Consider the following 23,762-nt stretch of genomic DNA (forward strand, 5'->3'; position numbering starts at 1 on the left):
AGCACCCCATGTGATCACCAAAGTAGCTCAGCACCTCACACTTTTTTCATTCGTTCACACTCACCATTTGCTCACCAAAACGCACAATAATGCTCAGCTTCTTAACATAAAACGCATCACACCATGACAACTTACATTTTTCTCCAAAATGTCCAAAGAGCCCCCTAACGACTCTAAGCTTCAAATACCTTCTTACACTCACTCTTGAGCTCCTATATAAGCTCTCTAATCGTTTCATAAACCCTGGAAGCCTTTTCTCTTGCTCTTACGGAAGCTTTGCTCACTTTTAGTTCTCTTCAAAGTTGTGCAACTAAACTGCTCTTTTGCTTCCTCCATATCAAAACTCTTGCTCATTTTCTCCTTCGTGGAAGCTAAAGAGGAAGAATCAGAGGGTTTTTCTAGCTTTATTCCGAGGCACTGAGTGAGTTTATTTCTCACTCTCAAGAGGTAAACACAAATCCTTTTGCTTCCATTTTAGTTTGTATCATATGATGTAAAGCTTGTTTACATGTTGATGGCGAGTTTAAATATCAGTTTCAATGCATATTTGTATTTGGTTTCGATTTATATGGTGTTTTCGTTTTTTCTGAAAGATGAAAAAAATAGTTGATTCAGTGACTTTGAGTCTTATTTTCTGTATGGATTTGTGTTCGTTTGTTTTTTCTCTTGATTCAATGATGTTCTATGAAATGAGATATTGAACTTTGATTCAAGTTCCATAAGATTACGTGGAGAAACGAGCATTTGGTATGGATCTAAAGTAGCATGGTTGGTTTACGGTTTAGGGTTGTTCCATTGAAGAAGACGAAGTCTGATTGGTTGCTTTGTTGATTATTGGGACCCACACGCCTTGGTGGCCGTCAATGCTTTGACTATTGTTTTTTATGCCTTTATTTTAATTTCTTTGTTTTCTATTTAGTTTCATAATTTTATTAAACTAGTTCCTTTATTTAAAAAATTCCAAGAAAATTAGACAATGATCTTTGATGAGTCTAATTTCTGACTTTATTTTTATTTTATTTTTTATTTTTTCGTGACATGTTAAATTAAATAATTAATTAAATGTGTCATTTCCTTATTTTATTTTGTTTTATTTTATTTCTGATTGATCCTTTATTCAAAAAATTGAAAAAAATATTTTCTATATGCTTCTCTGTTTTATTTAATTTTAGATGTTTTTATATTAATTTTATTTGGAATATAACTTTAAAAATATAATTTTGAAGTTGTTAATCCAAATTAGGGTTTTTTGGTTGGTTCTATGACTTGTTGATTTTTAAAAATCACTTTCTGATGTTGATAAAATCAAACAAATTTTTTTGTGATGTTCCTAAGTGACTCAATATTATAGGAACATTTTCCTTTTATTTTTAGGTTCTGTTTTTATTTTTAGGTTCTCTTTACACTTGTTGATTCCACATCAATGGATCAATTCCATGGGAATCCAAGGGCTCTAAGGATGAGTTCTGATATTTAGATGTTACTAGGATGTTTAGTTTATTTTAATGATGTTTTTTTTAGTCTTCTACTTATTTCATTTGATTTTTGAAAGTGAACCAGCCTTTAGTGTTTAGTGATTGTGTTTGATTATTATTGAACATTTTGAAGTCACATTTTAAAGACAAATCTTTGGGCATGTTATGATCTTGTGCTAGCCTTTTAAATCTTGATAAAGTATGTTGGAATATTCAATAAATTGTTGGTGATTATCTTTGCTTAGTTCATTTTGTGACCAAGTTTGGTTTTGTGCTTTAAGATTACCTTTTGTATTTGGATCACTTGTTAAAGGTCCTTTGGTTCTATGTGGAGTGTGATAAAGTTCAATGAAACATTCTCTCATGAGTATGTAAGAACAATTTGATTCCATTTACCCTTTAAAAAGTCTAAACTTTCTTCCTTGAGTTGTTTTGTATAGCTCATTTTTCATCTCTTATGGTGAAGCCTTGAAAGCTAAGTTCTCATTCAGTGCAGGGCTTTTCCATTTTCATTCAGACTTTTACTACGAACTTACTCATACAAGCTAATCTTTCTCATTTGTTTCGGCTATGGAAGGTAAATTTAAATGCTTTCTCTTTCACTTTTATCCAATCAAGTTTCTTATACATTACAAGTTTTGTTTTCCTAACTCATTCAATCTTGTGTTGTGTGGAACAAAAACAGGAAATAAATGGACAGCAAGTGCACGCATAATCGCTTCAGTGATAGGTTCGGAGATGTTGTCAGTATCATGGGCTATGCTTTCATTGCCATGGTCTATTTCTCAACTCGGATGGATTGCTGGCCCATCGTTGATACTAGTTTTTGCAGTAGTTACTCACTACACTTCTACTCTTCTCACTGAATGTTGTCGTAGTGGAAACTACACTTACAAGAATGCTGTCAGAGTGTATCTTGGCGGCTTTAAGGGAAAAATTTGTGGATGTGTTCAATATTTGGATCTTTTTGGCGTGTCTATTGGATCCACTCTAATAGCTTCCACATGCATGATGTGAGTATTAATTATGAAATAAAATAAAATGTGACAAAAGTTTAATTGAAATAATAAAGATTTGATGATATGAACTCTGTATTAATTGGTGGTTTTTTGTGTTTGAATTTGATTAACAGGACAGTTAAAATGATAGAAGGCCCAATCGTATTAAGAGACAGCCACATGGATGACAGGATTTGTGCCCAAATAATCACTTTTATTTTATAGTTTTTATTTTATTTCATTGTTGGGCCTGACCCGTTTTGACCCATTAGGGTTATGTTTGTATTTAAGACAGCTTGCCTCATGGCAGCAGCTTTAAGGAAAAATTCAGAATTTTATTTCTTTCTTGTTTACGTATTTTGTGTGCTATTCAATGGTGAATTCCTAGTTTTGGTAGTATAGTTGTTCAACCCTCTTTATCATTGGTGCTTTCATTTAATTGTTCTCATGGCTCCTCCAAAACCCCCAAACCCATCTTCCAAAGAAATCATTGATGAAGCTGTCCAAACAGCTTTACAAACTTCCACCCTTCATCTTAATAACGCTCTACAAGAGACACAACAGCAGCTTGATGAAAGGTTTGCTCTTGCATCGACGGACATGCAGCAACTGAACACAAGGATGGAAAATGATAGAGAACTTGTAGATAAAAGGTATGATTCTATGATGTCCATTCTTACAAAGCTAGTAGCTCAAAAAACCACCCAATCTACCCCCACTATTCACACAGCAGCGTCAGCATCCAGTATTCCTCAAACTACCTCTCCCTCATCTATGACCACATCTACAATGTCCACTATAATTACCCCCACACGCACCTCTAATAGAAACTCCACTATTTATTCCCAACCACCCACTCAACCCACCGTTCCTAGTAGTTCTAAAATACCCACCTCCCAAACACCTGCCTTCATACCTTACAGCCATTATATTCCTCCCTTTTCAACAGCTCAGCACTTTGTTCCTTCATTGGGAACAGCAGCCTTTTCAACAGCCCAGACCTTCATCCCTTCACTTGGGACAGACGCTTTTTCCCCCAATCATTCCATCCCTACATTTCCCCCCCCCCACAAATTCCATACACCCAACCGTTCCCGATTCCGCAATTACCCACTTTTCGCACCCCAAAGTTAGAGCTTGCTGTTTTTGATGGGTCTAACCCCCTCGAATGGCTATTTCAAGCTGAGCAATTTTTCACTTTTTATCAATTACCACCCGAAAATCGACTTTCTATGATGTCTTTTTATATGAAAGGGGAAGCTTTAGCTTGGTTTAAGTGGATGCACCAAAATAACTTATTGTTGGATTGGTTTTCTTTCACAAAAGCCTTAGAACTAAGGTTTGGCCCTTCTACTTTTGAAAACCATCAAGCGGAATTATTTAAATTGAAGCAGACAAATTCTGTTGTGGAGTACCAAGCTGCTTTTGAAAAATTGGGCAACCAAGTGGTTGGTCTATCGCATGAGGCTATCTTAAATTGTTTTATTTCAGGATTGACACCTGAGATTCAACATGAAATTGCTATTCATAAACCCACTTCCATCTCTCAACCAATTGGTCTTGCCAAATTGATTGAGTCTAAGCTAAGAGAATGTAAACCTAAATATACAAAACCCTTTTCACCCAGCCCACCAGCCCGCCAAAACACTCAGCCCCAACTCACAACAACAAATGCAACTCACCCGAAACCAGTTTCTCACCCTAATACTACCCGTTTACCCATACGCCGCCTTTCAAACAGTCAACTCCAAGAGCGTCGCGCACAGGGCCTATGTTTTAATTGCGATGAAAAATTCATCCCAGGTCATAAATGTGCAGCAGGAAAATTCCTTTTACTTTTGGTTGATGATGATGACTCTATCATGGATGATCAAGTAGAAGCTGACCAATCAGTTACTAATACAGATTCAACGGAGACCTATTTTCAACTATCCCCTCAAGCAGCTATGGGACAATTTTTCCCTAAAACCCTAAAGTTTAGTGGTTACATCAATGGGCTAACAGTTACAGTTTTAATTGATACAGACAGTAACCACAACATCCTTCAACCCCGCATAGCCCAGCACTTAAAATTACCAACTACACCTATCCCAAACTTCTCGGTCATGGTGGGTAATGGTTCTAAATTGCGTTGCTCTGGCCTATGTCCCCAAGTACCTATTACACTACAAAATAATTTGTTCACAATCCCTTTTCACTTACTGCCCATTGAAGGCGCCGATGTGGTGCTAGGCATGGAATGGCTTCGTACATTAGGACCACTTGTGGCTGATTTCTCTATCCCAAAAATTTCATTCACCCATAACAATAATGACATCACAATCAAAGGGGATCCTAAATCGCTACCCACACCATCTTCCTATAACCATTTATGTCATCTTATAAACACAGATTCAGTAGCTTCCATCCATCTACTCTTATTCCAACCCTCTTCAAACCTTGATCAGAACACTACTGCCCCCACATTATTATCTCTTGACTCCTTACCTACCTCAATTCCCAAAAACATCTACACTCTCCTTCACTCTTTTTCCAGTATTTTCCAAAAACCCCAAGGTTTACCACCGCCTAGGCTACACGACCACCACATACCCATTTTACCAAATTCTGCACCGGTTAATGTTAAACCATATAGGTATCCCCATTCCCAAAAAGATGCTATGTCTAGTATTATTCATGAAATGCTTCAAGAAGGCATTATAAAACCCAGCAACAGTCCCTATTCCTCACCTGTCCTATTGGTTCGAAAAAAAGACGGTAGTTGGAGATTCTGCGTTGACTATCGTGCTTTGAACGCAGTTACTGTTCGAGATCGTTTTCCCATCCCAACAATAGATGAGCTATTTGATGAATTGGGTTCTGCAACTATATTTTCTAAGATCGATTTGCGATCTGGATATCACCAAATAAGGGTAGCACCGGAGGATACACACAAAACGGCTTTCAGAACGTTTGACGGGCACTATGAGTTCTTGGTTATGCCTTTTGGCTTAACTAACGCTCCTAGCTCCTTTCAATCGGCAATGAATGATTTACTTCGCCCCTACTTAAGACGGTTCGTTTTAGTTTTCTTTGACGATATATTAATTTACAACTCTTCTCTTTCTGATCACATTATTCATTTAAAGTTGATTCTTGAATTGCTTTTAACTAATCAGTTTTATGCCAAGTTATCCAAATGTGTTTTTGCTGTCCCTAAGGTTGATTACCTAGGTCATATTATTTCAAGTGATGGTGTAACCCCAGATTCTGATAAAATTCAAGCTATTCTAGAGTGGCCAAGGCCTCCCTCGCTCACGACACTCAGGGGTTTTTTAGGCCTCACCGGATTCTACAGACGTTTTGTTCGTAACTACGCCTCTCTCGCCGCTCCACTCACCGATTTATTACATTCCACTAAATTACATTGGCATACAGCAGCGGAGACCGCATTTACAAGTTTAAAACAGAAAATGACAGAAACTCCCGTCTTGAGGCTTCCAGATTTCTCCCAACTCTTTGTCATCGAAACTGATGCTTCAGGTGTAGCTGTTGGCGCAGTTCTTTCACAGCAAGGTCACCCTCTCGCATTTTTCAGCAAAAAGCTTTGTAACAGGCTTCAGGCTTCATCTGTTTATGTCCGTGAGATGTATGCGATTACGGAAGCTGTAAAAAAATGGCGGCAGTATTTAATCGGCAGGCATTTTCATATATATACAGATCAACGGAGTCTTAAAAACTTACTGGTACAGACAATACAAACACCGGAACAACAAAAATGGGCAGCAAAACTACAGGGGTTTCATTTTGATATATTTTACAAACCTGGTCGTGTAAATCAGGTTGCGGATGCTTTGAGCCGCCGACCAACTGAGGACAATGCTGTGCTGCTCTCCATTTCTTCACCAGTTCCACACCTCATAGAGCAATTAAAAACACATTACAACACATCTCAAGAAGGACAAGCTTTTATCACAAAAATACAGAATGACCCAACACTGCAACCCAAGTTCCAAATCACAGAAGGACTCGTGTTTTATAAAGGTCGTATATTCATACCTTCTTCTGCAGATTTGCGTGAAGTGTTGCTTGCCGAATATCATGCCACACCTTCCGCTGGTCATTCCGGTCTCCAGCCCACTCTGGCTCGCATCTCTGCTGCTTTCTTATGGCCTGGTATTTACAGAGATACAAAAGATTTTGTGAGAAGATGTTTAGTTTGCCAACAAAACAAATCTATGCCACAGAAGAAACAGGGACTATTACAACCACTAAATGTACCAGAAATGGTTTGGGATGAGCTAAGCATGGATTTTATCACCCACTTACCAAATTCGTTTGGACACACCACTATCTGGGTGATCTGTGACAGATTGACGAAATTTTCTCATTTCATTGCGCTTCCAACTAACTTCTCAGCTAAGGATCTGGCACTCCGGTTTTCGGTTGAGATTTGTCGTTTGCACGGTATACCATCTTCCATTGTTTCAGACCGCGATCCTTTATTCCTCAGCCACTTCTGGAAAGAATTGTTCAAAGCACAGGGTACAACGCTGAAGTATAGTTCAGCTTACCATCCTGAAACAGACGGACAGACAGAAGTTACTAATCGTTGTCTCGAAACTTATCTAAGATGCTTCACGAGCGACAATCCAAAAAAATGGTTTCAGTACTTACATCTTGCCGAGTTTTGGCATAACACGGCTCATCACTCTGCCATTAACATGACACCCTTCGAGGCTCTCTACGGACGTCCACCACCATCTCTTCTCCGCTACACTCGTGGTCGCTCGAACATTCCAACCTTGGAAGACAACCTGCAACACCGAAAAGAACTTTTAGAAACACTGAAACTAAACCTCAAGCGCAGTAGACAGAGAATGGAATCACATGCAAATCAGAAAAGATCCGATTGTACCTTTACCGAAGGAGATTTTGTTTGGCTTAAACTTCAACCTTATCGCCAAGTCTCCGTCAACCGCCGGACCTCGCAGAAGCTTTCGAAGCGTTACTTTGGTCCCTTCCAGATACTACGACAAATCGGCAAGGTCGCGTACCAACTGGATCTACCGTCATCGGCCAAGATTCACGACGTTTTCCATGTCTCCCAACTGCGCGCGTACCATGGCAAGGATCCGGCTTCGCACTTCGCTCCGTTTCCAACTGAGATGCATGCAAAAGATACAGAACAACCTTCAGTCTCAGACCTCACGAGAAACAAACCGAATATTTTAGATGGAGAAGACAACAAGAGAAAAGGGGAGTTTCAAAAAGAAGGACAAAGGCAAGAGAGTTTGGCGTGTACCTCTCAAACAAGAAATGAGAAAGATATTATGTTTATGAGCAAACAGAAAAGCATCCAAAGTCATTTAAGTCCCACTTCAAGTACACCTCTGGCCAACGTATCTATCACAAACAAATCTGCTCCATCCATTACCCCACCTACCTCTATGCCACAATCTGGACCGTTGATTGTTGTAAACTCTTCACGTGACCCAACTTACTCCATGGCCCCAAATATCTTGGTAAAAGATACTGCAATTAATTTTCAGTCTCCCCATACTCCTTTACAGCCTGGCGCCACCTACCCTACTGTTACACAAAATCCAAGTCTGCCTACAGCTGTTTCCCACCGCCCAAATTTCAAATTCTCCACTATGGGAGCTGCATCCGCAAGTGGACCTTCAAATTGGGCTTTCCCCACCAACATTACACACAACCTTGAGGACAAGGTTGTTATTGGGCCGGATAGTAGTGATAGAAGGCCCAATCGTATTAAGAGACAGCCCACATGGATGACAGGATTTGTGCCCAAATAATCACTTTTATTTTATAGTTTTTATTTTATTTCATTGTTGGGCCTGACCCGTTTTGACCCATTAGGGTTATGTTTGTATTTAAGACAGCTTGCCTCATGGCAGCAGCTTTAAGGAAAAATTCAGAATTTTATTTCTTTCTTGTTTACGTATTTTGTGTGCTATTCAATGGTGAATTCCTAGTTTTGGTAGTATAGTTGTTCAACCCTCTTTATCATAAAAGGTCTAATTGTACGCATAGAAATGGACGGGATGATCCGTGTCATTTCAAAGATATTTCATACGTGATTTCTTTTGGTATTATGGAGATATTTTTGTCTCAAATTCCTGATTTTGATCCCTTATCACTGCCATGTACTTTAATTGCTGCTGTTATGTCCTTTACATACTCCACTATTGGTCTTTGCCTTAGTGTTGGTAAAATTATAGGTATAAATGATTCTATTACCTTTTCTTTACTTTTACGAGAAATTCATTAGACTACTTGGACTAATTTTGATTTGAACTGCACATGTTATAGAAAATCAGGGCATTAAAGGAAGTTTAACTGGTGTACCCGTGATACCGTCCCAAAAGTTTTGGAGAATTTTCGCAGCTCCTGGAAACATAGCCTTTGCATACTCTTACTTGATGATTCTCATAGAAACTCGGGTAAAATTAATTTATCTTAACAAAAGTTGGTGAAACTCTTGATCTCATGAACATTAACATTTTCTTAAATTAAAATCTCAAAGTCAATTGTTTGTTATGTTATTATGAAACAGGAAACCATCAGTTCCCCTCCATCAGAATCAAAAACATTAAAGCCGGCTTCTTTGATCAGTATAATAAGCACAACAACTTTCTACATGCTATGCGGTTGTTTCGGATACGCTGCTTTCGGTGATGACAGCTCAGGAAACCTACTAACCGATTTAGATTTCGGTTTCCATAATCCTTTCTGGTTAGTCGATATAGCCAACGTCGCGATCGTTATACATTTAGTTGGCGCATTCCAAGTTTACTGTCATCCTATTTACCTAAAAGTCGAGAAAACCGCGACTGAAAGATTCCCAGATAGCAATTTTATCAACAAAGATGTTGAAATTTCGATTACTGGGATCCTCTCTCCGTTTAAAATCAACCTATTTAAATTGGTTTGGAGGTCTTCTTTTGTGATCCTAATAACTATGATAGCATTGGTTCTACCATTCTTCCAAGATATTATTGGAATTGTTGTAGTTATTGGATTTTGGCCTTTAACAGTGTAGTTTCCAGTGGAAATGTACATTGTTCAACAGAAAATACCAAAATGGAGCACAAAATGGATTTGTTTACACCTGCTTAGTGCGGTATTTTTTGTGATTTGTGTAGCTTCTGTAGTAGTTTATGTTGCTGGTGTTATTACTGATTTTTTAACTTATGAGCCATTCGATGTTTCGGTCTAAAACAAGGATCAAAGTGTAAAAATTGAATTGTACTCATGTTAAATGTAACTACTATTGAAATGAAACTATAGCTTGTTGATAAACCTATTTGTTTGATGTTGTTACAAATAGTTTCTGAAGTGGTATGCATATGATACTAAACTGTGCTAAACTGGCTGCACAGCCACAAAATACTATATTGTGCTAAACTGGCTGCACAACCACAAAATGCTAAACTGTGCCAAATATCAAATTTAACAACTGCGTGGATTCGGCTTAAGATTCAGCAGAAAACATACGCTTACACCAGGGCAAGAAAAATATAGAACATAACCGGTATATCAATTTCTACTAACACATCCGATAATGTCTGCATGGGGTATGCAAATAACGAGTATGGTACCTCGGCCCATGATGGCTTCAATTCCGTAGCTCCTTCCATGAAGAGACCGTCAATTATCATATTCCCAATAAAACACCATAACAGTTTGAATCTATAACAAACATCAGAATAACTAACAAATAAATTCTGATATTGCTTCAAAACAGATATACTCCATTGTCGGAATTATGTTCATCACACAACTAATTGTATGCTCCATTTAGAAAAGGCGAGTTTCTTGAAACAACTTACTTTAGTAAATGCAAATTACCTCAAAAACGGTTTGTTTGCTATCTTTAGCTTAGGACTAAATACATAATATCAACTTTCTTTGACAAAGTTTTGCTTATATTCAAGACTGAACAGAGTGTGTCAAATTGAAAATTTTGGAGTGTGTCAAACTTTAGCACACAATCTGATGTCCTTTTCCATTTCTTGGCTTGTTCAGGCTGCTCTCCGTCGTGCCTTGGCTCATTCAGGAATGAAAATTGGTCGCATAAGTATTCTTATAATCCATTTTTCTTGTGCTTCTCTACCATTAGAGTTGTTGCGATTCTTAGGTTTTAATGATCTTTTGTTGATATGCATGTGAATCTTGTTTATGAAGCTACAATTTTTTTTGTAATGTTTTGTTTCTTCAGCATGACATTGGATTTCTCTGTCCTGATCCCTAATCATTGTTTCTAAAGGAATTTGTTTGTGTTTTTAAATTTCCACTTGAAATATTTTAATCGATTTCTCCCTTGTTTTGAGTTGTTTCTATGATCTCCAGGTTTTTCTACACCTGTGTTTTATTCGTGATGTGTATATTTGCGTATGAATTTCTCAGTTTTTATCTCTAATCATCACTGTTAGAATTTGTTTCTGATTTTAAATTTATAGAGTATTTGACCCCAATTCCTCCCGATAGCTCAACAATTTAAAATGATGTGTCATTGATCTCTTGGTAAGTAGGAATGGTGCAAAGCATCATGTTATTTTCTTGTTTGAAATGCAATAAATGTAATTGTCATATTCCAAGTAGTATTTACAATTCTTAAACAATCTTCATGTGTTGACCAGCAGAGGGTAATGGGGTGATGGTCTGAGCACTATATTTGATTTTACTATTGAATACAAGCCGGGTAAAAAGAACGTGGCTGCTGATGCACTCTCTAGGGTGTGTTTAATGGCTTGGTCTGCACCAAGGTGTTCACTTCTGGATGCGTTGCGTGCAGAACTTCAACATGATCCTTGCTTGTTGACCTTACTGCAGCAATGTCAATCAAATTCATGCCCAGATTTGAACTACGGCAGTAAACATGGTCTTTTGTCTTGGCACAATCGACCAGTTATACCATATAAGAGCACACTCATTCAAACAATCTTAGAGGAGTTTCATTCATCGCCAATTGGGGGACATTCGGACATTAATTGCACTATCGCATGCATAGCTTCTCAATTTTATTGGACACACATGCGGCAACAAGACAACCAATAACTAACTTTGTCGCTTCTTGATTTATCTGCCGTGTTATCAACATTTGTTCCAACCACAGATTGAGATTCCTTAAGACCAAAATCCACTGCTCTTAAACAAAGAGCAAAAGAATGCAAGAGAGCAGCACACTCAGTAGTTCCTATCCATTTTTTTGAACCATAAACAACATGATCAAGTTAAGCAGCTTCCGAGGCATCAAAACCCTTTTCCCAAGCAACCTCAAAACCTCTCTTGCTTTCCGCCTCTGTGCTTGCAAGGGAGAACTAAGCATTTGAATGTTGCGCCATCCACAACCCCATCCAGCATCCTCAGAATCAAGGCTCTGGAAATGATCAACATAACAGGACAAAATGATTTTTGAATTCTCAGTTTCAGACTCCAAAGAATTTCGCAACAAGGTCATTAAACCCGATTCAACTTTGTAAAACTCGTACATTGTCTGTAAACCAATCAAGCAAGAGATTTTTTTCATCCATTTCACATTGCCCTTTATCTCTACTAGTCTCACCGATATAATAGTTAGTTACAATGTCCATAAACTGCTTCATAACCCGAGCGCAAAATATATAATTCTCCATAAAAACATTATTTTGAAACCATAAGAAAAACCTCTGATGTACGCATATAGATTAATAGATATAGAAATAGAAAGAAAAGGAATCTCTGTAACCCTAATTGTTTCCGTTTTCCTCTCTCTTCATACTCTCAATTCCTTTCTATTTTTTCTCCGAAACCTTTCCATATCCAAATGTAAGAAGAATCTATCTCTTTTTCCTCTTCTTTTTCTCAGGAACGTTTTATGCTATGGTCAATGTGGTTTTGATTCCAACATTTGAAATTATTGTGAAATTTAACTGATACAGTTTTTGTTTTAATTTCAGAAATAAAATAGCTCTGATTTTGTGTGTTTTTGGATATTGTTCACCGGCATGGTACCCATGATTTGAATATGATGAAAAAATCATTGCAGTTGTAATTACTGATTTTTTAATTTAACATTACCTATTTTTTAGTATAATATTAATGTAATGATCTATAAAGTTAGTTGTTTAAGGTATAATTAAGTAATTCGTTATATGATATGAAATGGAAATGGATTGTTACAGTAATATGAGATGGATGACGGGATAATATTATTGAACTTTATTGAAATGGTGTATGAAGTTAGTTGTTTAATGTATAATTAAGTAGTTTGTATAATGTGATAATATTTAATAGGGTTTATTATCATTTTTACTCTCCCTTATATAGGCAACTTTAATATACTTGTAATTTTTACTCTCCCTTATATATATATATATATATATATATATATATATATATATATATATATATATATATATATATATATATATATATATATATATATATATATATATATATATATATATATATATATATATATATATATATATATATATATATATATATATGGGATATGATTAAATGACACGTTAAAGTTTAATTTGACACCAAATCTCAACTGTTAAAATACTTGATCAATTGGTGATGCTAAATGAAATAAAATAATAATAAAAAAATACAAGGCATATTTTTCTCCTAAAAAATAGGCTATTTAGCATCACCGTTTGATCAATTATTTTAACGGTTGAGATTTGGTGTCAAATTAAACTTTGACACCTTGGTGTGATTTGATATTATCTCTATCTATCTATCTATATATATATATATATATATATATATATATATATATATATATATATATATATATATATATAATAATATTAATTTAATGTAAAATTAATTATATATAAAATAACTAAACTAAATTAATATATATAAAATAAACCGATACTAATTAAATTAATTTAAATATATTAACTGAAATAATTAAATAATAAATAATATAGGATATTATTGAATACGAATATTATTCAATAATACATTATTCAATACATTAAATAGATTATTTAATATTTAAATATTATTAAATTCATTATTCAATAATATTTAATAATATAGGATAATATTGCAGAATTTATTTTATAATATTTAAATATTTATATACGGTTTAACCTTATTTATTATAATAAAATCATATATTTATGAGAATAAATTATAATTTGAGTTTATATTAGTTTCGATATATATATATATATATATATATATATATATATATAGATATATATATATATATATATATATATATATATATATATATATATATATATATATATATATATATATATATATATATATATATATCAGTTAGTTAGTTATTAATGGTTTATTTTAATAACTAACTAACTGATATATATATATATATATATATATATATATATATATATATATATATATATATATATATATATATATATATATATATATATATATATATATATATATATATATATATATATATATATATATGGGGACGATTTAAGTGAGGACACTTAGTCATTGTGAGGAATGAGAATAATGAATCACGACCATTAAATTTTGCTTTGTTGATTTTAATGGACTGAATTGGTTTCTCTTTCTATGATCCTTAATATTTATTTTAAATTAACATATAGAAAGATAAACCAATCCAGTTCATTAAAATCAACAAATCAAAATTTAATGGTCGCGATTCTTTATTCTCATTTATCATAATAACCAAGGGTTCTCACTTGAGTCGTCCCCACATAATATATATATATATATATATATATATATATATATATATATATATATATATATATATATATATATATATATATATATATATATATAGGGGACGACTCTAGTGAGAACACTTGGTTATTATGAGAAATGAGAACAATGAATCACAACCATTAAATTTTGATATTGTTGATTTTAATGGACTGGATTGGTTTCTATTTCTATGTTGATTTAAAATAAATATTAAGTATCTAAAAAGAGAAACTAATCCAATCCATTTAAATCAACAAAATCAAAATTTAATGGTCGTGATTCATTGTTCTCATTTCTCATAATAACCAAGTGTTCTCACTTGAGTCGTCCCCATATATATATATATATATATATATAAAAGAAAAGGTGGACACAATTCAATCATATTAAACATATCAAGTATTTGGTATTAATCACATGCACAGATAATTCATCATGTAATTCATATAGCTACAAATGTAATGACCATTAACATGGATAAATATGAAATATATCAATTATTGGGTGTAAGTGTAATATTACTTAGATTGTGCGATTATCGAATATAATAAATACTATAATTTTTTAAGAAAGAACTAATATCATTTTAAAAATTGAAATTTCACCAAATTTATTTTTAATACAAGTTTTATTGTTGCAAATATGTCATTTATTTTGAGAGAAAAATTATATTTTAATAAAAAATAGAAAATACACATGGACCTCTCACATTGATAAAACAACGAAATTAATGATATTCTATATAAAATTTAAATGTGTGTAGAAAACAGGCTGTACCCTTTCAAAGCAAGAAATGAAGAACACAAATAACAAACCTTAGGGCCATAGCTAGCTCTATAGGATTCAACAATGGAATTAACTTCAAGATGTCTTTTAAAAACCTAGTTGTTTGTCAAAGATGTGTTAATGTCAATAAGTGAACCAAATTAAGCCCAATATTTTCCAGTGAAAATAAAAATTTGATAAAATTTATAGAATAGGAATCGAACCTACTATGTGTCATATATTGGACCAAATAATCAACTATTAAAAAAATAATTTACTAAAATGAATATTATATATACTTTATTAATTTCTCTTTTAATATATTTTAAAATTATTTCTAAATTTTAAATTTAATCTCATTGTGAGTTATACATTTTGAGTTATAGAAAATTATACATGTTCAATTGTTAATTATTATTATTATTATTATTATAAAGTTTTAATCCTACTACTCTAATAATAATATTGTTAAAATATCAAATTATATATAGGATTTTAAATTTATAAATTTTATATAGAAAGAAAAATCTAATCGTGTTTCAATCTGAAGCTCTGTTTCTCTCTTCTCTTGTCATGAATCGCCTCCATCCACATGAAGGTTGCACTGAATCTCTCTCTATCCACCCTCGCGAGTCCTCCCGTCGAATGCTCCTGCATCTTCGTGTATCAATGCCGTTTTGGTTCGAGTTTGGAGGTTTCAACTCAGTTTAGAGTTTGGATTCGAGCAGTTTTTTCACAGGTTTGTTTTGATTTCAAATCGAGTTTTGTTTCAGTTCAAAATTGGTTGCATTTTGGAATTCTGGCATTTTTACGGTTTCGACTCAATTACGGGTTCTATTACTGGGTTCTATTACAGTTTGATTGTGATTCGATTTTGGTGAAGAGTTTGAATTAAAATTAACACGAGTATACAACTTCATAAACCTAAATTGGATGAGTACTTACTGGTTGAAATGAAGAAAAATGCGGATTTTGTTCTCGCTCGCAAGGTGTTCGATGAAATGTCCCAACCGGATTATTTCTTCGCTTTGTTGTTTATGTGCTATTTGAATCCTGAACTATGAATATCTAGAATGAAATGGTATCTATTTTTCAAATTGTTATTAATATATGTACAAAATATCTTAGGGAGGGAGGATGATGCAATGCATAATACCATATGGTTGCAACTGATTTACACCATGTTATGTTTGTACAGGAGAATAACTGGTCCTATAAGGCGTGCCAAGGGTGGCTGGACAGCAGATGAGGTTAGTCTTTGCTTATTGACAACATCTAGATATGGTCTTCCTTGTTAGCAAAGCTGATTGAATTGAGAATTCAGTTCATTTGATTTAATGTTTGTGAAATTTGCAAAAAGGGTAACTGGATGATTACAGTTAGAACCAGAGGCGTAATGTTCAATTAAATATTTCTCTGATATTAGCAAAACTTAATCATGGACCATACCTTTGCATGGCAGTCTTCATCTGGATTACTTTCGATTCTGCATCCAAAGCTTGCTTCAACCTTTCTTCACTAACTTTAGTTTCCTCTTCATACCTTTTTTCAGTTTCATCAATTTTCTTTTCCAGTGAACTCACCAAATTCTGTAAAAAATTCCATAAAGCATTATATTAGTAATACAATGCGACAACCTATCTTATGCTAAAATATCTGAAGCATACCATCAAAATACTAATACTGTGACAACTTGGTATTAGTGTCCACAATAATCTGGTTAAATAATTCTGTTCTGTCAACTTCAATTTGAAAATGCTGCTTGGAAAAGTTTCAAGTGACTCACAGTAATTAAGGTGTAATTTGAGAAGTTTGCTGAGATTTCCAATGGAAGATGGAATAGTCTTAAGCTTTCTGCAACCTCGCAAAGTCAATTCTTCAAGCCCGACCAAATGATGCAACGATGAAGGTAGTTCTTTAATTGCTGTACCGTTTAAGTGAAGCGCTATTAAGTTTTCTATAGAACCACTGAGACGAAATCTTGTTAGAAACTTCAAATTGAAGAATTCAGTTGGTAGGCATGTTAGGGACTCACATTCCAAAATATCTAAGCAACAAAGCTCGTTGAAATTTGGAAACATCCTTTTATATATGTCACCCAAAAACCCGTAGCCTCCCGCAAAATACCTAGCTCTTTGGTTTGTCCTCTATAATTTGATTTTGTAGAATGGATACGCATTGATTTGTGCTTTTATGATGACAATCTGTTTCGTTTCTTCTTTTTGTCTGTCAGATTCTTGAAGCACTTACAACTTTAAGATCATGTGAAAAGTTTTCTATGGAACGTATTGAGTTGCTGGGAGATTCTGTTTTGATAATCTGTTTCATTTCTTCTTTTTGTCTGATAGAAGAAATGTTTGGAGGAGACGACGAAGATGATGATGGTGATGATTCTTCTGTGTTTCTCATGAGAATAAGAGGAAACATGATGAGAAGAAGAGTGAAAGGTATGAGAAAAGCACTTTTGGTTGTTTTTCTTGCTGTGTACTTTTCGTTGAAAATCTCATTGCTTTGAAACTTCATGGTTGAGATAAGTATTCTGAAATAAAAAACTTTGATGAAACAGTATATAAATGTAAGTAACTTTTTAGTCTGCTTTTAGCTTTTTTCTTTAAGTTAGTTTCAAGCTAAACTTTCTTAAAAAAACAATCTAGCTAGGGAACCATGAGCACACCCTTTTCTTTTTAATATTTTTTGTAAAATTTTATTTGGTGTTATTTTTTTTATGCATTCTCAATTAGTTAGAGATTAGTTGTGAATTAGTTAGGATAAATTTAGCAGCAACCAATTGCTAGTTTCTAGTAAATAATCTTAGTTAATCTCCAACTAATATTAGAAGGTGCCTAATTAATCCCCATTTATTGTCTAATAAAATATTTATTCTCCTTCTAATTGATCCTACCTATAGCTATCTCATAACTCTTTAAAGCTTTTCTTTGACCCTTTATGGCTGCAAGCCAATTCATAAAAAAAATAATATATGATAATAAATGCAAAAGGGCAAATTATTGATTTAAAATCAAGCTAAGGGAATCAAATTTGAATGTTCACTTTTGCACTCTTTGTTTAGTAGGATTTTTCTTTTGCTTGAGCAGGAAGGCAACCAAGGGTGGCAAAAAGGTAATTGCTCGAAGAGTAGCCAAGGGTCGGTTTAGGATTACAGCTTAGTGTCATTGACTTAAAGTTAACGATTCAATGTAGCACCTTAGTGCACTTCATGATAAGAAACCTCAGTGGAACAGGGCGAACAGGCTGGGGGGTTTCTGAGTACAGTATTCTATAAACCATTTTCCAGGCAGCTATTGTATGGATATGTTATGAATTCATTTATTGGCTTTTTGGCATCGCGGTCAGTTTCAATAATATGTAACCCTTACTGTTTTATGTCCAAGACACCTTAAAGGTTTAGGTGTGGTTGATTTATTAAATGTGAAGTTTGATAGAATGGAATTTCTTATTTTAAGCCATGTCCATTCACATTTCTTATATTTAGTATTAGTAGATTTTTTAGAGGTAAAATGTGGTTCATGCCAATTCTCCTATTGAAGAAGGATGACTTGAATGTACAAGGAAATGCAAATTAAAGATGTGATTTGTGATCCCCATTTTAAATTCTTAGAGATAATTTTAATAAAAAAATATATATATTTGGTTAACAGATAAATAAATTTTAGAACTAATTTATCTTTTTATCTTTAAGATCTTATTTTAAGTTACATTACTTTTTCACACACCATTACTAAAAATGATGAATTTGTTGTGATCCTTAGACTTAAGGTCACAAGTTTAAAAATGATGAATTTATTTTTGATGACTATGTAAGTACTTCTTTCCAATTATGTTTATGAATTCAAGTTTATTTTAAATTGAAAATTATAATTTTATTTTATATTATAGTTATTTAAATATATATAATGGTTCAAAAGTTTATTAAAATAATAAAATTATTTAATTTGAGAAAGAAATTTCCTGCGGATTTACCTGCGGATATACATTTCCTGCAGATTTACCTGCGGAATTAGCTGCGGATTTACCTGCGAATTTATCTACGAATTGTTTCCTGCGGATTTAGCTGCGGAAACACCTGCGGAATTACCTGCGAAAAATATTACCCACGAAGGTTTTAGCTGAGGACACAAAACCGCAGGAAAATCCGCAGGAAACACGTTTCCTGCGGAAATTTAACAAAAATCCGCAGGTAATTCCGCAGGAAATACGTGTATTTCTAGTAGTGTAATATATGAGGTATAAGTGAGAGATTTTATACCTTGAGAATTGATGTTGAACCAATTAAGAAAAATCAAGAGAATCACAATGATAATGCAAGTTATTAGGGAAACTTAGCTAATAAAAGGAAGAAAAAAAAATTAAAATTAACAAATGAGCTGTTTATATGTCAATTTTATAAGTAATATATGTGGTTAGTGGGAGGTTTTTTTAGATGTGCTGTGGTTGGTTGGGGATAAGTGAAAGTAATAACATGGTTATTGGGTGTGTTATTCAGGGCCGACCCAGGTAGGGGTGCTCGCGGTGCGGTTTGGGCGGTTTTGACGAAAAAAATCATCCGAACCGCAAGAGAAAAAATAGTGCGGTTTGGTTTGGTTCGGTTGGCATTTAAAAAAAATCCGAACCAAACCAAACTAATGCGGTTTGATTCGGTTCGGTTGGTTCGGTTTTTTACAAATATTTTATTGAGCCATACATACACATATGGATGATAACATAATTTTGTATTTATACATTCATACACTATCAAATAACAACAAAACTCGTTATATTTTGACAATAATTTTCCATTTAATATGTAAAAATTAAATTAGACAAAAGTGGAATATTAAACATAAAATAATAGCATAAAACAATATAAAAATTATTATAGCGAAAAAAAAATAGAAGAGACGAAAGATTAGTGAAAGTGAAAAAGAAAAAAAATGTTGAGAGATTAGAGAAGAAGATATGCGATAAAAACGAAACGGAAATACGGAACATTTACATAAAAATGAGAAGGTGAAAAAGAAAGAATATAAGAGAGTAGAGATTATAGAAGAAGAGGGAAGATGTATGTGGCAAAGAAGGTGCGATAATATTATTAGAGATTTTAGAAGATCGGGACTGAAATTATATGTGTAAGGATGAGAAAATTGTTCGTAATCATAATGCTAATGTATAATAAGTTTAAGTTTGGGTTGGATGTGAGTTAGTAAAATTTAGGTTGTAACATAGTGCCGTTTGATTCTTTTTGGTTCGGTTTACAAAATACAAACCGCAAACCGAACCGAACCGTGCGGTTTTGTAAAAACTGACCCAAACTAATCCGAACCAAATGCGGTTTTTTGCGGTTTCGGTTTGATTTGGTTTGGTTTGCGGTTTTCTATTGGGTTGGTTTGGTTTTGATCACTCCTAGACCAAAGACCTCAAAAAACCGGGGCCTCAAAATCGGGTGAAATGTAAAAAATTATAATAAATATTAAGTAATAAATACGATGCTTGCGATAATCATAATAAAATACTGCTTTAGCTTAGCGGTATTGTCTCCTTATGTTGCCATCTGTGTGTCCTCTGCTAGAGACTTATCAAGAGTATCTTTTACAATTCTATTTTTTTAACTTTTATTTTATGACCCACAATAGCAATTGAAAAATGTTAATGTATGATAATCTAGAGATAATTTATGTTTTGCTCACCTTCTCACTCCAACTTTATTTTGAATGACTTTTTATTTATATATTTAAAATATTAAAATTTTGTCTTATATATAACACTATCATCTATAAAAATGTTTAATGGTTTAACTTTTTATTTATATATTTAAAAAATTAAAAGTTTGTCTTAAATATAAGACTATCACCTATTTTTAATGGAGCAAACTTCCAAATAAAACGCTGTATTAATATAAATATAAAAAAAATTGTATTAATATAACTAAAAAAAACATATATGTATCTTAAGAACTTTTTCAATTTTTCAAAATTAAATTTTGAATAACATATATAAATTATATTTAAATTTTTTATCATATAATAAATTCATTTATTATTAAATTTATATAATCAAGTATAATAAATTATTATTTATGTTTAGTCTATTCTTTTTATTTTCATTTATTAAAAAATTATTATTAAAATTTATTTTACAATAATAAATTAAAATATAAAATTAAATATTTACCCGTGACCTCTAAAATGTCGGGACCGGCCCTGGTGTTATTAGTAGTAATGTTCTATGTTTAGTTAGTAAGTTAAGATTTAATGATTTACTAATTTAATGCAAATTTTGATACGATATTTTGGTAAGAGAAGTTATAGAATAACGTGTAATATTTAAAATGTATTATTAACTAATTCAATAATTTAATTAATTGTTGTTATTTTAAATTATTGAAAATTTTGGTAAGAAGTTTTGGTTTGAGAAGTTATAGAATCAAATTTTAGTATGATATGATATTTAATTAATTAATTATTAAATAATTCAAAATATTTTTATTAATTATTTAAAATTAATATTATTAATAGTTTCCTATTTTTTAGTGTCTAAGTTATGAACTGAACAAATTTTAAAGGGATTAGGGTGTATTTATTTCAAGGTTATAGAATATATTTATGAAAATATAAATATGGAAATGCAAAATTCTCATATTTGATTCAAGTTTTAAAAAGTTATTCAAAGAAATTTTTTATTCCAAAAAATATTATTTACACATTTTTTTTCAATTCTTATTCTAAGATATAAAGGTTGGGAATAAAATATTTTCATCAGAATAAGTTAAACCAACTCTAACTTTCAACTATAATTTATTATAATTTTTTATTTTTTTATAATTTAAAATTAAACAAATCTTATTATTATACCTAAGAATCTAAATTTCTACCAAACACATGGGTTGGAACCATATTCTCAGAATAATAATCCTAGGAATAATATTCCAAGGAATATAATCTTAAACCATAAAACAAACACACCCTTAGTAATTTAGTATGTAATGTGTCATGTTATCCAATTTAATAATTTATTATTATTTTTAATTTCATAATTGATTAATAATAATAAATGAAATTACTCAAATAACTTTAATTTTACCTCAAAAATATACTTCAATGACATAACAACTTTAATTAATAAGATATATAAATAGGGAAATGCTAACTAGTGCCTCAGGGGGACTCTTTAAGAGCTTAAAAAAGTAAGTTTTTCTTGGAAATATATCTAATTAATGCATCGAAAATTGAAATAATGAACTTTTTAAAGAATATTTTCTTTAAATAGAATGCTTAAAGAGTGCCCCTGGAACACTCGTTAGCATGACCCTTTAATTAATTATTTCATTATATTTTTTTATTAATATTAATCGAATACACCTAGGGCAATCCAATAATCACATTTCAGAAATTTTTACACTGAAAATTGAAAGGGTATCAATTGGAAATCAAACAGTTTTGAGAATCCAAATGCCTCTTCTTTTCCATCATTTTTGTCTTCTGTCATTTCTTTTTCTCCTATCTTTCCTCTTTTCCTTCTTCTCTTCTTCTTCACAATTCATTTTCATTTTTCATGCTCTCTCACTAAATCCACTGACAAATTCCATGAATTACAACTACTCCAACTTCCAACTCATTCCACCTTCTTCTTCCGATGCCTACAAACTCCTCCTTTAATCCCTATCTTAAATCCCAATTCACCACTACTCCCTCGCCAGCGCCTTTGCTCTCCTATCTTTCCTCGAAATCCATTTCTTTCAATATCTATTCACAAGATTCTCAGGATCCCTCGTCGAATTCACCTACAACTCCTCCCAAATCTACGACGCAATCGTTTCAAATGTTGGAATCTTCAAGGAAGATTTTCCGTCACAACTTAGGTCTTCAGTACTAAACTTCAAACTGTTTACCTCAACTTCTTCAGAAATCCTCCTTCTTTCAAATACAAAAGGTCACAATAATTTCTTTCTTATTTATACACTAATTAATTAATCACTTTTGTGTCATGAAACTAACTATATCTTTGTTCATTCAATTTCAGACAATTGTTTATTACTTCTGATGGTGTAACTAGTGCTCTGGATTGAATTACATACTCCGACGATATATACATATATTGAATGTTGATATGGTCTATTTATTTTCTATGTTGACCTTTCAGAATTTTGTATCTGACCATGTTACAGTTTCTGACAGTGATTCTAAACAAGTAGCTAGCCTTATATATAACTCATTTGGATATTTTCTTCATGTTTTTGTTTGATATCTTTTTACAAATCAAGGGTGGTTCCTTCTTCACCCAGGTTCTCCATTATATGCAAAACTTTACTTCTTGGGGCAATAGGGTAACGACAAAATGGTCTTCTACTTTACTAAAATGGTACTTGATTTGAATATTATTTCATAGCGACTGTGGAGCATCTACGTTTTCGTTGCGTGTGGTGGTTGGAGATGAATCGTAAACGAAGAAAAAGACGCCGACTCTTCTCAGATTTTAGAGGTTTGCTTTTCACTTTATTGTTTTACATTCATTTCAAATTCTTCATATCCTTTCGTTATCCCCTTTTCAAATCTGTAACTGTTCATTCGCAACAATTCATTTCGATTCATTGTGTCGGACCGTTTTAGATCTCCTTTTTAGATCGTCACTATTATCCCTATCATTGGTAAGTTTCTGTTATTATGCTTTTATTGAATGTTTCGGATTGTTGAATATTGTGATGTGTTTGTTTTATGTTTTAGGTTCCAATGTGGAAAGTTCCGGATTTAGAGGTTTTGGGCTACAATGTCCTTAGTAGATTGTTAGAGGTCATGAACTTCTTCTTTTG

At 32.8% G+C, this 23,762-nt stretch overlaps 1 protein-coding gene and 1 pseudogene across 5 annotated transcripts; both read left to right on the forward strand.

Moving 5' to 3' along the window:
• The first annotated feature begins 105 nt into the window (after nucleotides 1-105).
• Nucleotides 106-9,695, forward strand: LOC131600142 (amino acid permease 2-like; annotated as a pseudogene).
• A 5,792-nt stretch (nucleotides 9,696-15,487) lies between these two features.
• Nucleotides 15,488-18,683, forward strand: LOC131600143 (uncharacterized). 5 transcript variants are annotated; one of them, XR_009283030.1, is made up of 4 exons: nucleotides 15,488-15,698; nucleotides 16,158-16,868; nucleotides 17,308-17,406; nucleotides 18,055-18,683. XR_009283030.1 is itself a non-coding variant. In XM_058872356.1 (4 exons), exons 2-4 carry the CDS (start codon nucleotides 16,863-16,865, stop codon nucleotides 18,125-18,127), a joined length of 318 nt encoding a protein of 105 aa, XP_058728339.1. In that variant the 5' UTR covers nucleotides 15,488-15,698; nucleotides 16,158-16,862; the 3' UTR covers nucleotides 18,128-18,683. The 5 variants fall into 5 exon arrangements, 1 of the variants encoding a protein (XP_058728339.1); XR_009283029.1 differs by having other exon boundaries at nucleotides 16,158-16,209; nucleotides 17,193-17,406; nucleotides 18,055-18,681; XR_009283031.1 differs by having other exon boundaries at nucleotides 16,158-16,209; nucleotides 18,055-18,679.
• Nucleotides 18,684-23,762: the final 5,079 nt, after the last annotated feature.

Source organism: Vicia villosa, linkage group LG4 (genome assembly GCF_029867415.1).
Source record: "Vicia villosa cultivar HV-30 ecotype Madison, WI linkage group LG4, Vvil1.0, whole genome shotgun sequence".
Taxonomy (NCBI): Eukaryota; Viridiplantae; Streptophyta; class Magnoliopsida; order Fabales; family Fabaceae; genus Vicia; species Vicia villosa.